This window comes from Brassica napus, chromosome C9, assembly GCF_020379485.1.
Source record: "Brassica napus cultivar Da-Ae chromosome C9, Da-Ae, whole genome shotgun sequence".
Classification (NCBI taxonomy): domain Eukaryota; kingdom Viridiplantae; phylum Streptophyta; class Magnoliopsida; order Brassicales; family Brassicaceae; genus Brassica; species Brassica napus.
Window position 1 is genome coordinate 2,617,405 of NC_063452.1, and position 15,156 is coordinate 2,632,560.

The 15,156-nt window shown below is 34.5% G+C and overlaps 3 protein-coding genes across 3 annotated transcripts; 1 reads left to right on the plus strand and 2 right to left on the minus strand.

Annotated features, from left to right (window-relative positions):
* BNAC09G02420D lies at positions 1-2,075 on the minus strand. The gene has a single exon (XM_013868899.3). It carries the CDS (start codon positions 1,871-1,873, stop codon positions 161-163), a length of 1,713 nt encoding a protein of 570 aa, XP_013724353.1. The 5' UTR covers positions 1,874-2,075; the 3' UTR covers positions 1-160.
* Positions 2,076-4,237: 2,162 nt separating this feature from the next.
* On the minus strand, positions 4,238-6,942 carry LOC106428141 (probable aspartic proteinase GIP2). The gene has a single exon (XM_013868886.3). It carries the CDS (start codon positions 6,863-6,865, stop codon positions 5,654-5,656), a length of 1,212 nt encoding a protein of 403 aa, XP_013724340.1. The 5' UTR covers positions 6,866-6,942; the 3' UTR covers positions 4,238-5,653.
* A 7,190-nt stretch (positions 6,943-14,132) lies between these two features.
* BNAC09G02440D lies at positions 14,133-15,047 on the plus strand. Its single transcript, XM_013868917.3, has one exon. It carries the CDS (start codon positions 14,347-14,349, stop codon positions 14,839-14,841), a length of 495 nt encoding a protein of 164 aa, XP_013724371.1. The 5' UTR covers positions 14,133-14,346; the 3' UTR covers positions 14,842-15,047.
* The last annotated feature ends 109 nt before the right edge of the window (positions 15,048-15,156 follow it).

Here is a 15,156-nt window from a genome sequence, read left to right on the forward strand (position 1 = left end):
AATTTAAATTCTTACAATCTAAATAACACTAGATTTTAAAAGCTAGATTTAAATCATTCATTGAAATACACTAGATTTTAAAATAGAATTTATAATCAAATAACAAGTGAATTGCCTTTAGATTTAAATTCTATTGAAATAGATAATTGAATAACACCACCTAATAATATTTTTCATCACCGGTCCAACTCAACTTGTCTTTAGGACCGGTTGGACCCTCTTCACCAAGTATCTCAACAGGAATCTTGCTAATAAGTTTATAGAAACTCTTGCGTATAAACCACGGCAAAATCTTAGCGAAACCTTCAAGAGACTTGTCAATGTTATAACGTACTTGAGGTCCCCATTTCCTAAAATAGTTAATCCACGGTGGCTCAACCACGCCTGAAAGTCCTGAAATCACTTCATACCCCGAACCACAGTCCAACACCTTGTCACTTTTTGCCATGTCGTTTCTTATTCCGTTATTGCCATCATTGCCTAGCAACACAAGTCCAGGTTTTGGAAACATTGCGTGACCGTGAAGCGACGAGTATATCACTGGTTTGTTTCCACCATCAACGTACTCAAGATCACACGCCTCCACCAATGCTCCTCCACTATGCTGAGAGAAGTAAACGCGCCATAACATGCCGTTGAAGTTGCTGATACGTAAAGTAACGTGCTCCCAGTCTCCTATATGTTCGCCTATATCCCCTAAAGAGAGTCTCTTGATGAAAAGAAACTTGAGGTTGGCATTACCGTTGAAAGGGCAGAATATCCATACGACAATGTCGGTGAAAGTCCCACCAAACATTGGTTTGATGTGTAGATACACTTTCGTGCTACTCAAGTCTCCTCTTTTAACCATTTCTTTCTGGGTTTTATCGACCGGGTAGTCTAACCAGAACAAGTCATCATTAGAACCGCCTTGTGGAAGATTTGTACCGTTTGGTTGTATTGGGACAGGGTTTGATTCGTTTCCTTTCTGGTACAACAACGCACCATTGGTGAAGAACCAATCCACTGAGGAAGGAAGAAAATCTTCGTCTGGATGGAAATATATCAAAGGAGAATAGGTTTGAAACAAAACCCTAGTTTGAGCTTCGCTTGGCATGCAAGAGTACATGTCAAGTTTTGTATTTTTTAAGGAGAATAAAGGAGGAAGAGGAGTAGAACTAATTAGTCCTTGAAAACTGAATGTTCCTGTGTACACACCTGTTGCTTGTGTTCCTCTGATGATCGGTCTCAATTTAAAAACACTAACTCCGTTTATCGCCCATAACAATGCATCAGCTTCACTCGCTTCCGTAAACTCGGATCGAACACAACTTGTGTATTGTTGTGTTGGAAGTGGCTTTTCAGGAGAAGTAGTGATAAACATACCAACCGCTTGATATCCATTGAGACATACCGGCTGCCAAACATAAGCAGGCCCGTCTTGTTTGATATCCAGCGATGTAGTGTTACCGACTTCAAAGTAGTCTTCTGGTGGTAGTAAATTAGATAAATTTACGCTTCTTGCAACAAGAATCGAACCAAAAAGCTTCTGGTTGTTTGGTTGTGCATAGAAGCCGAGTTTGAAGAAGTTAGGAGGAAGATTTATAGGTTCAAAGATGCTGAATCCCATGTTGTCTCCTCCTCCTTCATATGTACTCCATACTCTTTGTGCTGTTGAGTTGGAGATGGAGACTTGAGCAACCTCTAGACCTCCCAAGTCTATGATCCCTTTACCAAAATCTCCCTCATCGGGAAGCGTAGTAGGCAAAGGACCAGGAAATGTAAAGATTGTTTCCACAGGTAGACCATTAGTTTGAGTTTGCGCCCATGACAACTGGTTAGTAAACAGAAAAAGAACAAAAATTAGAGGTTTGAAGTATGTATCGCTAATCATTTACGATTATGTGTGCTTCATTTTTCATTCTATGCATGTATATAAATATAATTTTATGTCAGAAAAGGATACATAAAAGATAAGACCATTGATGACGTCGAATTACAGTTATGCAGATATACAATAGATGTAAATATATTTTTATTTTATATATACTAAAACTGATAGGCCTTCTTTCAAGTGTATTCGATATTTTTAGAAAAAAATCCTCTATTTTGGGATCCGTAAAGGAACATGACCAAACGTTTAACGTCCATTGATGGTATACAGAGATTCTAGTTGGTTTTAGAAGATACTGAAATTTGTTTCTTAATAAGTAGATATATCAGAATTTTAAATCCTTTTCAATAATGAATTTTAATAGGATATAAAGAAGAAAAAACTAAAAAGATATACCATTATATTTAGTAGCACTAACTCAATATTTTAGTAGCACTAACTCAATATTTTGTGGTTTTTGTAGCACTAACTCAATATTTTTGTTTAAAGTTCACTTAATATTTGAATCAATAATCATTTTTTTTTGTGAACAACATGCATACTATACTTATAAGTTATAACTAACATTTACCTAATAATGGCGGTATCTAGGTTGTTTAAATCTTATTAGTCATATATAGATTAAATTTTGTAATTACTTTTTTTTTGTCATCCTAAATTTTTTAATTACAAAAAATATAACTAAACATCTATACATATATATATATATATTACAAAAGCAACTAAGTAAATATACAAAGATGCTTATAGTACCATATGTTGTTCTAATATTTTTTACAACTAATCGCGTACTTTTTATTGTTTTGTTTTCTTTTTAAAAACTGATGGCATTTAGCTATCCAGATTTATATCTAAAAAATTTGAATATCTCATTTTTCAAATTAAGTCTCAAATTATATCAGAATCCCAAAATTTGTATATAACCTTTTATACCAACGCTTTTTAAATGTGTGTCAATTTTTGTTTTTAAATTGAGATGACACAATAATTGTATATAACTCAAAACACACTTCAAATATACGAGCATGTTGTAGTTATGGTATTTGGATATATTGTTTTGCTAATTGTACAAATGTATATTTAAAACTTTGGATATAATGTTTTACAAAATAAGATCAAGTCTTGGGAACAGATTCGAGCGAGGAAGGCTACCGTGGGATGGAGTAAAGTTATATGGTTTGCGCAAGGGGTTCCAAGGTTCTCCTTTATCACCTGGCTTGCAATCAAGAACAGGCTATCAACAGATGATAGGATGCGCTTTTGGGGGATGATACAGGGATGTACGTTATGTGGAGAATGAGACGAGACAAGGGATCATTTGTTCTTTGCGTGTCCTTACTCCTTCACAGTTTGGCACGGCTTGGCAAATCGAATCCTTGGCCCTCATACAAACCCGGACTGGCAGCTGACGCTAGATCATCTACAGTCCCTACGAGCTGGTACGCTAGACACCATCCTAATCAAAATGCTCTTTCAAATGACTATCTATCATGTCTCGAGAACATAATGCAAGGCGACACCACACAAGCTGGATGACAGTTGAGACCATGCGTGCTGCAATAGATAGGACAATGCTAAATCGCATCTCGTCTCTCAAATATAGAGGAGGACATAAGTATGCAGGGCTTTTTCAGAGATGGTTCTTGCTCACCATGTAGATGGGATTTCATTTCAATTTTTTTCCAGCTTACATATAGCATAGAAAAGTAGTCAAAAATAGTCAAATTATTGTTTTGTAAATGTTAGTTCCCAAAAAGGATGAATAAATTTGAAATTTCATCCAAAAAAAATTACGATCAAGTCAGATCAGAAATTTCAGATACTTTATCCACCATCAACGCTTTTTAAGCTGCGTATAATTTTTTTATGTTTAAACTAAGACTTTACGAAAAAATATGTTTCAACTGCGATTAGTTTAACTTTAATCTTAATTCAAATGACCCTTAAAGTATACCAGCACATGGTGCAGTTATGGTGTTTCATTTGCCCAACATCTCTTATATATTAAAAGAGGAGCATTGCAATTAATGTGTTCACACCAATATTGACACGTGTCGTTTAGAGAGACACTCTCACATATTTATTTCCTTATTTTTCCATCTTTTGGAGCATCTTGGTATTTTTTTTTTGTGTGATCTTCTTAACGAGCTTTTGATTATAAACTAGCCTGAGGATTGAAACACTTTCTAAACAGTTTGTAATCTTCTTCACACCTTCGAGGTTTCAACATATCTCATCAGACATCAGGTGATGGCAATTTTTATAGACAAAAAAGATTATAAATTGCAAACTGAGATGAAAAGAACTGTGTTTTAAGACAAAAAAGAGAAATCCAATACATCTGTTAGTCTAATGAACATAGAAGTCTCCTCTTCCTTCTTCGCATAGCCTACACGACGATCCATCTAGGTTATTCTCGGCAAGGTTCTTCAGATGGGGACTTTAGTCGTGGACAAACGTCACACAAACTAAGATGAAAAGAACTGTGTCTCTCGACCGAACCTGTGAGAAATCCAACGCATCCGTTAGTGCATTGTTGAAGTCTTGAAGAGGAGAAGAGAACCTATAAGTTTCGGTTCATTAGATCGGCTTTGTGAGGCGACTTCTTTTGCATTTTGTGTGTAGCTGTTGATTATTACTGTCAAAAAGAGAACTCTTCTCCCATTGTTTCGTCAAGCTTAGAATTATCGTTATTATAAACTACTGCAGCTCACGAACTCTTCTCCCCTTTCTTTTGTCAAGCTCACGAACACAAATGATAACATTTTTACATTGCCAATGATAATAATTTTACGTTTGCATGGCTGGCCAGCACACTCTTACCTACCATACGTTCTTTTAAGCATACTGTTTATTCTTTATTATCACGTACAAATTAATGGAGGCGGTGCATGCGAAGGCAAAAAGGGTCGAAGTCTTATGAGATCATGGAGATTCTGCAACAGAGTTGATAATCGGTACAAAATCTATAGGATAAACACACAGCTTTTAAGCTAAACTAGAAGATTCTCCTTTTTTTTCTTCACTTGTGCAGTTTGTTGTAGATGAATGGCTAAGAGAGCCACGTACAAACCAAAAAAAAAAGATATATTCATACGCGACTGTTATTAGTTCCAAGTTGGAACTTCTGATTGTGGGTTTACCGAATCGAACCGGTCGGTTCCGAAGTGGAACGTCTATTGAAATCAACGAAGATAAACCACGCTTCAGTTCGGTTATTTCAAGTTTACTATACGACGGTTGCCTATTTTGCTAATATGCGTGATTGAGTTAATTATGAATAGGTGATTTGCATATATTTCAAAAACTTAGTTTATGGCAATAGATTTAAATCGTACTATCAGTTTTATCTCTATGTGTCTTAATAAAATTGAGCTTTTTATTTATAAGACTTCTTCTACAATATTTTTCATCGTTAACCTCCAGCACTTTTGTGAATTCTCCAAACCAAAATAAATAAGACTTTCGAATGGTTCTTATATTTCAATAGAGTAAAATACAACAAAATCCAACATACAATCAAACCGATGTCCACATAACAGACTTTATGTCTTTTTATCTTATAAATACCAAAAATAATAATCTCATTCCGCGCAAAGCGCGGGTTATCACCTAGTGCTATTGTATTTGACAATTTTACAATTTCTTTATTGACGAATATTTTAAAACACACACTTGAGAAGAAAATTACAAAACAATTGAAGCGAGTATTCTAAAAACATTAATCAATAACAAACACAATCACAAGAGAATGTCAACCATCAAGTTCATTGGACTTTCTCATGGCTTTGTTTGAAAGTCACCGCACGAAGCATTGACCAAACCCAAAGAACAGCTAAATCCAAAAGCAGATCTCCCCACGTCAAACTCCAACAAAGTGTTCTCCATCTGATGCATTCCGATCACAACCGCCTGCGCCGCCGCATCTCCTCCATTGAGGAAAGCCAAGCAAGCCACGTCATCAGTAATTTTCTTCATCGAGTTTGCGGCAATTACTTTCCAGATCTTCCCATCAGCAAACTTCATATCGATCTGAGGCACTTGGAAATGTTCCGTTGACTTAAAACAAAACTCCAAGGGTGTTGTGCTATTGACACGTGGAATATCCGACGTGGCTTTTGAGAATGCTTTAGTAAAGACTTCGTATATATCGCTACGTAACGTAGTGAAAGGGGTTACGGTGCTTAGAGTCACGCCTCCGTCACCCTTGCCGTCGAAACCAAAAGCGTTTTGGGCAAGCAAGATCTTTTCTCCGTTGACGAAAATACCCTTGAGCCTCAAGAAATAATTGTTGAGTCTTCTAGGGTTCTTGATCAATTGGGTGTACGTGAGCATGGATCTTGCATCAGTGTTTCCGAGCTTGTACGGACCTCCACCAAAGAAAATAGCACCTTTGTTCGTATCAGAAGGCAGACACAACGCGAACTTCTTCTCGAGCCCGAGTCTAGGTGGGGTCAGCTGGTTCCATGTGGCGAGAGCCGTGGGTGAAAGCCCCGCAAGGCCCAAAACACCAGGAGGGAAGTCTATGAGAAACGGCTTGGGGATGCAAAGGTACTTCACGTTGTTAAACGTGAGCGAGGGAGATCTAGGGTTTAGGGAAGACATGGAAAAATCTCCATAGGTGTATTGGTTTGAGTTACACAGACGTTGGAACGGCTCAAAGGCGGTTGCTTGGCATGCACACCTTCCGTTTATGATTGCGTTCTGAGTAGGAGGACACTGGTGGGGGCTGACTCTGCGAGTGAGAGCACATGTTGAGGAGCCGCATGGAATGATGGGGCGAGGGAGACCATCATTGCAGCTGCGAACGAGGTAGGGACCGGCGATATGGATGAAATATTCTTCGTTTGTGTTGAGTGTGAAAGTGAAGATAGGTAAGATGGGGTTCTTGGTCACGCTGGACACTAGGGTATTTTTGGATGGATAATAAGCCGAGACGTGACTATAAGAGGAAAACAAAAGGAGACAGAGGAGTAGACAGTACTTATCCATCTTTTGAGAGTTTTTTTTTTTCAATTGCTGGAAAGTGTTAGGATTAGAGATATGGATATGCTTTAGGAAGAAGAAAACAAGTATATATAGGGAATTATGGTTTGACATTTTTGGATTTATAGATGTCACACACGCTAATAGGCCTGGACATTTCGGGTATCGGTTCGGTTCGGTTTGGGTATTTCGGGTTTTGGGTAGTTCGGATAGGGGCTAGATGATCCATTTAGTACTTGACCTATTTTCGGTTCGGTTCGGCTCGGATAGTTTCGGGTTCGGTTTGGTTCGGTTCGGATAGTAAATGTAGGAACCGGAAAATATCCGGAAAAAGTTTGGTTCTCATTTGGATCCGGTTCGGGTTTGGATAGTTCGGGTAGTTCGGATAATTTGGATAAAATATCGGTTATTTAGGGTAAAATATCAAATAATTAGGATGATTTAGATAAAAAAAAATTGGATATTTCGGATTACTTTGGATATTTCGAATAAAACTATCCGGATAGTTTTGGATACTTTTTGGTAGTTTGGATACTTTATAATAATTTAGTTATCCCCAACTATTTTCAGATACTTTTAATAAAATTTTAAATTAAAAATATATATTTAGTGATGTTATATATATATATATATATAATTAATATTTTTATATATACGGGTACCCGTTCGGTTCTCGGTTCGATTCCGGTTCAGTTCGATTATTTCGGATATAAAATATAGGAACCGTTCGGGTATTTGAGGATATTGGTCTGGTTCTGGTTTCGGGTATTTCGGTTCGGTTCCGGTTCGGTTCTTCGGTTTCGGTTATTTTGCCCAGGCCTACACGCTAATATGTAAGAAGATGTCAACTCAACGGTATGATTGTACCACTACAACTAGATATATAAAAAATGTTTTAATGCCTGGATGCCAGACTATAACCAATAAACCAACCTTATATGCATATGAAAAAAAAAATTAAAAATAATAACTGATGATATGGTCAACGTGAAAAAAAAACATAAACTATACACTTGTGTTTTCTTTTTCTTGATAAAAATTTCATGGTAGAGTAACCAAAAATAATTATCAATAATGTAAATACGGAACGTGATATTCGATAATATAAACGAGCAAATAATTTTAAAGTTTAAAGGATGTATACTTTGAAAGTTTTGTAGTTTTCTCAAAGTTTAGCTCACCTAGACGTTATCTAGTAGCATGTGTATATATATGTGTAGGCTGTAGCCTCTTGTCAATTTGCATACTCCTAATGAAGAGTGGTAAATATAATAAACACAAAGTGGCTTGCTTAAACATAGCAAACTATGATCGGTTGGCTTTATAATGAAAATTGCTTTCAGCATCTCCGATCAATGTCTATAATAGAAATTTAGAGAAAAAAATAGAGATGGAGTTTTTGCTCCAATGTCTTCCTTTATAATAGAAGAATGCTATATTTGCCTCTATAAATAGAGGAATGCAATTTTTTTCTCTATATTTAGAGGCAAATATATCATTCATCTATTATAGAGGAAGACATTTGAACAAAAACTCAATTTCTATTTTTTCTTCTATTTTAGAAATTTCTATTATAGAGAGGGGTTGGAGATAGTCTTAGGCTAGGCTTAATAATGAAAACTTGTTTGAAAGTTTAGCAGGATATGAAAACCATATGCGGACTTTTCCGTCAAAATCCAATAACATACATTTGGCATATATTGTCAAAATCCCTCCAATAACATACATCAGCCAAAAGGCGTGTATGTGGTTTAATTGTTGTCTGCTTTGAAAGTTAGGCTGTATAATGAAGACTTGTTTGAAAGTTTAGCAGGATATGAAAACCATATGCGCACTTTTTCTTCGTCAAAATCCAATAACATATTTGGCATATATTTGCCAAAAGGCGGGTAAGTGGTTTAAATGTTGTTGAGAAATTTTAGAGGTTAATGCATGTACAATGCTTGATAAAAGTCTGGTTGAAAAGCATTATTTCAATATGTTTGTTTTGAAAACTAACGTACTTGGTTTTAAAACGTAGTGGTATTTTCGTCATAGTGTTTTCTAAAAAACGGTTTAGTGAAATATATATACAGTAGAACCTCTATAAATTAATACTCGATAAATTAATAAAAAAAATTTGGTCCTAATTTGAGCCGATTCAAAATTTGACACAAATCGATAAAATAATAAGATAATATTTTTTAGAAAATTCTATGTATATATATGGTCCCATTAAAATTATAAATTAATAATTTATATGTATACATATTTTATATAAGTAATAACCTATTACTATATTGTTTAGTTTATATTCACAATGAAATTATCTTTATATTTTTTAATACTTAATATATTTTTGATGAGATTTAGTAATATTATATGCAATATATATTATATACACCAAATAATATAATAAAATTAATATAAATGTCAATTTCAAAAAATAAAAATTAATGTACTAAAATCAAATATTTTTCTTATCTTAGAATAAATATATCTTAAAATAAAAAATCTAAATAAGAAATTTTTTGTAAATTGATATCTCTATAAATTAATAAAATTTTAAAATTCCAACATTATTAATTTATAGAGTTTATATTGTACATTGTATATATTGGTACGGTACGATTATTTTATAAACATTTTTCTACCTCCACTACCTTCTAAATAATATACACAACCGCAGAGAGTGGGTTATATTATAGTATCTCCTCTGACTGGAACAGTGGTCATGCATAATTACATTACTTTGATTTCCTTCAGATATTTAAACGTCATTGTGTACGGCCGCCTTGTGGTTACCTCACCTTGTATGTTTGCTTTTACTTTCAACAAAACTAGATGCAGAACCATTCAATGTGGAGGATTAAGTAATTTGTGTTCTTTGTTTGAATTGTGAATATATCAACTGTAGTTTATTAGAAAAATAACATTGAAATTTTAGTTTGCTTCTGTGAAACTTGTGGACATGTACACAACGATATTAATTGATTAATGATCAATGGGAATAACCCTCAAGCTCTAGTCAGAGCCATGCACACTAATAAAAATAATAATCAAACATTCGCTTATGGATCATATTACGTACGTAAACAAATTAACTTAGGTATATTTTATAAATGATAGTTAACGTGATGACTAGGTGTTAAGGAATTTTTTTAAATCTAATGTATATTTAAAAATAAATTTAATAAATATTATATATTTTACTATTTTCTTACTAATATTTAATATAGATTTGATATATATTAAATCAATTTGCATAAAACTAATAAAAATTGTATAATTATCAAAATTTTACCCTAAACAATATTTATAAAATTTGTAGATATATAAGAAACTAATGATTTTACGGTTAGATGTTTAATTTTTAAAAAAATTGTAGACAATTTTGAAAGTTTTAGTAATACAAATTGTATAATTATACAAAAATAATAACATTTCGAAATTTGAAATGTTATATATGAATATATTTATTTTATAGATCATGTATGAGCTATTACCATATTTAAAAAAAGTTTACCAAAAAGAAATATCAATATTAAATGTAATATATGAATTATTACAATATTCTAATAAGTTTGTCAAAAATATAAATCAACAATAAATGAAATTATCCATGTCATATTTTTTCGTAAGTCATGCCATCAATTTCAGTAGCCATGTTATATTTGTTTTGTGAAATTGATTGTAAAGAGAATATGTGGCAAAATCACTTCGCAAATATAGTTCAGGGGATGAACAATAATGATCATGAGTGTCTCATAACTGATTTGCATGGATTCAACATTCAACTGATTTTCATATTTTATATATAGTTTTATATGCAACTTCAAAAATATTTATGCTATTGAACTTGTCTTTGAGAAGAGAAATGTTTATTTATTTATTTTTATTTCGATAGAAGAAATGTTTATTTGTGGAAACTTAGACTTGTTATATTTTGTTTTCTTAAATACTTTTGTCTACTTTATGGCAGTTAAATTTAAGCAATTTTTAATTGATTTGAGAATTATACTGTATTATTTTATACTAGTGATGCCCGTGCTATGCACGGAAATTATTCTTTCTTACAAATAAATTTTAGTTACATATATACACATAGTTTTCGTGTGTAAAAATTTTGTGGTAAACCCATGTGTAAAACTTAGCAAAAACAAAGTAAAAGTAAACATAAAAACATTAACACAATTATCGTTAATTAACCATAGACATGAAAATTAAGTTAGATCTGTTTAAATTTCTTATATATTGATATAAATTACATTGTTCAATACAAATATTCTTTTTAAAGACTTCAATACAATTATTGGTTTGAAACTTTCTTAATTACTTCTTTCTGTCTTGCCCTTCCAGTCTTTTTTTTCCGCTAATTCTTAACATGTATATGAATATGAGCAATTTGTCTTTAGCATCTAAAGTCCAGTAGTTCATTCAACATTTTAATCTACAAACAATTTTACAAATCAAAGTTTAAAAACAGTTTTACAAATCCAATCACAGTAAAGAAAAAAACAGCATGTAAGACATAAACATCATTCTATGAAAGTAAATCAAAAGTTAAGAATGTAAAATAATTTGAGTAATCAAAATTATTTTACACGTACGTTTGAAAATATGTGATACTTACTATGTAAGCATGCTGCTATAGTTTTTGAATCAAAATAATACATCATACATTAGATATGACTAAAACATCAAACATTTGTTAAATACTCTAATCATAATGGCATTTGGAAAGAAATATATTCTTAATTAACACCTTGCGTAAAATTTTCAAGATTTATTGACACTTATACAATCACAAACGCATATTATTAATTGACATTTACATTGACTGAAGAAATCTGACTTTGGGAATTAGCAACTCCACTGAAAGGTGGGTTTGCAGCTCCATGTTAGAAGAATTCCATTCAAAGGTGGTTTTGCAGCTCCATGTTAGAAGAATTATATGACTCTTTGAGAGCTCATTTGCTGTTCTTTTTTTCTTGTAACGTCTCATCTGCTTCTAATGCCTGAACAATATGTTAGAAATGTTTTGAGTACAACAAAGAGTCTATAGAGATTCATGTATTGAACGTTTATGGGTTTGGAGACATTGAATAGTATCTTTCCTACTTTAGTGAAGATGAACCCTAGAAACACCAATACTTTCAGAGCAGAGAAAAAAATCTATGTTAACCACAACATAAACAGGAACACACTGGAGTAATAATGACTGGATGATTAAGCACTAACCAAAACATATAGCAAGATCGGAGAATTTTTTTTCTTCAAAGATTCAGTTGGGAAACGTGAGTATAATCTAATGGCATCTTCGGTTTGTTTCTGCAAAAAAATGAAATAGTTGAAGATATTAGACGATCGAATTGAGATGAAGAGATGTGTCTAAACCTCTACCAAATGAAACTACTTAAAATCGATGAATCAGATAAGTAGATGAATAAATGATCCAAGAGAGTCTAGGGAGAGCTAGGAAAGGTGAAGTTCAGCGTGAGTGTTACAATAGAAGATGCCGAAACGGTTTAGAGATCGTGATATCGAAGTGGTTTTGGATGAATTTTAGAAAGAAAGCTTTGTGCTATTTTGACTCCGGTTTTTAAAATTGGAGTATAGACACTCATATTCTGTTTTCAATGGGGCGTTTCGTTGTTAATTGTTTGTCAAGTTCAAGAAAATAGGATATGAGTATGGAAAAGAAATCGTGGATGAATTAAAAAGAAGATAGTGGTAGTTACATTTTTTTTCTAATCATCATTTTGTTTTAAATGATTTTTTTTTTATATTTGTGAACAATAATTATGTGGCAGAATTTGATGATTTGATTGGTCATGTGACTTGTGCTTTAGTATATAAGGGATAAATCAAATAAATGAATCATTAGCAATTATTGTGTAGAAATGAATTGTATATTTGTTTTTAAAATTACATTTGAAATTGTAGATAAAAATGGGCAATATTATTATTTGTTTAGGACATCTAAAATGGTAGTCACAGCTCTGCCTCTAGTGAACTTTTTTTTTTGTCAAGGTTCTGGCTCTAGTGAACTCTTTTAAAGTTATAGAAGCAACTTTACATCACGATTATTTTTATATATATCATGATTATAGGATCATAGACAAAGCCTTATTGAGACGAATCTGCAAGACATTTAGATCATTTTCTTTGAGAATCGATGCGCGCAGAGCAACAACAAGTTGACAATGCTCAAGAGGATTCAATCTCAATCCCTTGGTAACTAAACTTAACTGTTGAATCTGAGTTTGGTTAGGTCTAACGAAATGAAACTAAACTCAATGGTGGGTCTTTCAAAGACGTTTTATTGATCAGTATGTGATAACGAACGGGATTACAGAAAGATTATTGGAAAGAAAGAAAGGTCTGAGCTTTGTAGAAAGACTCTGACGAGAACATTAGAGAGATCGATTGGTCGTAAAACCCTAGATCTTGCCGTCCAAGTGTTTGTCTCTGTTTTCGGATCCCTCTCTCTTTCCACTTCAACGTCCTTTTATAGCTCTCGTGTGTTTATCTTTCGTTCGCCCTAGAGGCCCAGGCCAGATCCTACGCTTGATGGGCCTTCGGGCTGAACGGGGATCTACCGAGCCGAGGCTTCTCCAAATCATTCGGTTGACCATATTCACGGGTCGATCGATCGATCAATTGACTGGTTATGCTTGAGCTTTTATCGCTAATGGGCCGAATCCCGTTATTCGATGGGCTTTGTGGAGGAGTGCTAGATTCTCCTCCAACATTAACTGCTTCTACTCCTCGGCAACAGCTTCCTTTAACCCCAAACGCTGAAATATCTACCTGTTATGGTCTCCCTAAACACCATGTCTTATACCATTTCCGCTCTTCCTAGAGTCTAAACGATTTCAAGAAACCAGGAATCACTATCGAGTTCTTGAGAAAGGTTTTAGAACATTAGAATGAGTCCAGCTGCCATTGAAAAAGTACACCTCCTTCATTCATGGCCAGCTGCCAAGTACAGGTTTTATATAACTACTTCGAGACAAGACAATCTTTTCCAGAGACGCACGCAGGTGAAAGATTAGAGAGAATCGTTGTATGGATCCATCCATTTGTCAGAATAAGCTTTCTCCCCTCTCTCAGAAAACGAGCAGTTGCAATCACGCGCCTTCAGGAATAGGTAGTCTAACCAAAGCATTAGGGACGTCGCGCTTGTTTCCCACGCGCAGTTTACGAGCGTATCGTATTCCTATAACACACACTTCCCATGTGACACGGTCCGTTAAATTTCCAGCGTCCAGGCCCAATCATCCTTCAGACCAGGAGTGACAGATCTCATAAATGTACCCTCACATTTCCATACAGTCTCCTAATACACGTGGTGCAATTTCATTGGATGATTTGTTTTCAAGGAGAACACAGAAGGCAGACGATCACACCTCCGCCTTAAAAATAATTCTGATCTACTCCGTTTCAAGCTTGTCATCAGTGTCCTTCTTCTCCACCGTTTAAACCCTAATCAGGATAACAAAGCGATGCACAGTGTTCTCCAGCTTCTTCTTCTTCTTCTCATCGCCACCGTTGCGATCTCGATCCCTGTTTTCGCCGAGGAGAACGATTCGATATACGACGTCCTTCGAGCACACGCCTTGCCTATGGGGCTATTACCAAAGGGCGTAAAGGAGTTCAACGTCGACGTGGCGACAGGACATTTCTCGGTTTTCTTAAACCAATCTTGCAAGGCCAAGTACGAGAGCGAGATACATTACGAAGCCAACATCACGGGGACGATAGGCTACGGAAGCATCGGTGGCTTGACGGGTGTATCGGCGCAGGATCTCTTCCTGTGGTTTCCGGTTAAAGGGATCCGTGTGGACATACCTAGCTCCGGCGTTATATACTTCGATGTCGGAGTTGTTCGCAAGCGGTATCCCATGTCTCTGTTCGAGACTCCGAGAGATTGTGTCGCTGTTGTTGAGAAGGTATGGACTTTGGTTTTACCGAGTTTGAATCTCTTGTCGGCATTGTAATAGGTTATGTAATAGATTTGTGGAACTTGCCATGTCTGTAAGTTGGAAGGAAGGTGTTGGAGAGTTTTGTTTGAGATGTCCAGATTCATCACATGTGACCTGAAATGTTTTTTGAATTTTTGTTTTGATGTTTTGTACTTTGTCATGCATCTTTCTTTCTCCTTGTAACATAATACATAATCTATTGTATGATATATATTTGCCCATTTTCTAATCTTATTCCTTTATCCCAATAAGATTATTTACAGTGTGTGCAATGCATTTGCTTTCCTAGTGTACTTCAATTGTTGAATGTGAATGTGAACACTGTTTTGT

Bases quoted from the DNA above. Each gene is read 5' to 3' on its own strand.
- BNAC09G02420D (XM_013868899.3), bottom strand. From the start codon at position 1,873: ATGATTAGCGATACATACTTCAAACCTCTAATTTTTGTTCTTTTTCTG.
- BNAC09G02440D (XM_013868917.3), top strand. From the start codon at position 14,347: ATGCACAGTGTTCTCCAGCTTCTTCTTCTTCTTCTCATCGCCACCGTT.
- LOC106428141 (XM_013868886.3), bottom strand. From the start codon at position 6,865: ATGGATAAGTACTGTCTACTCCTCTGTCTCCTTTTGTTTTCCTCTTAT.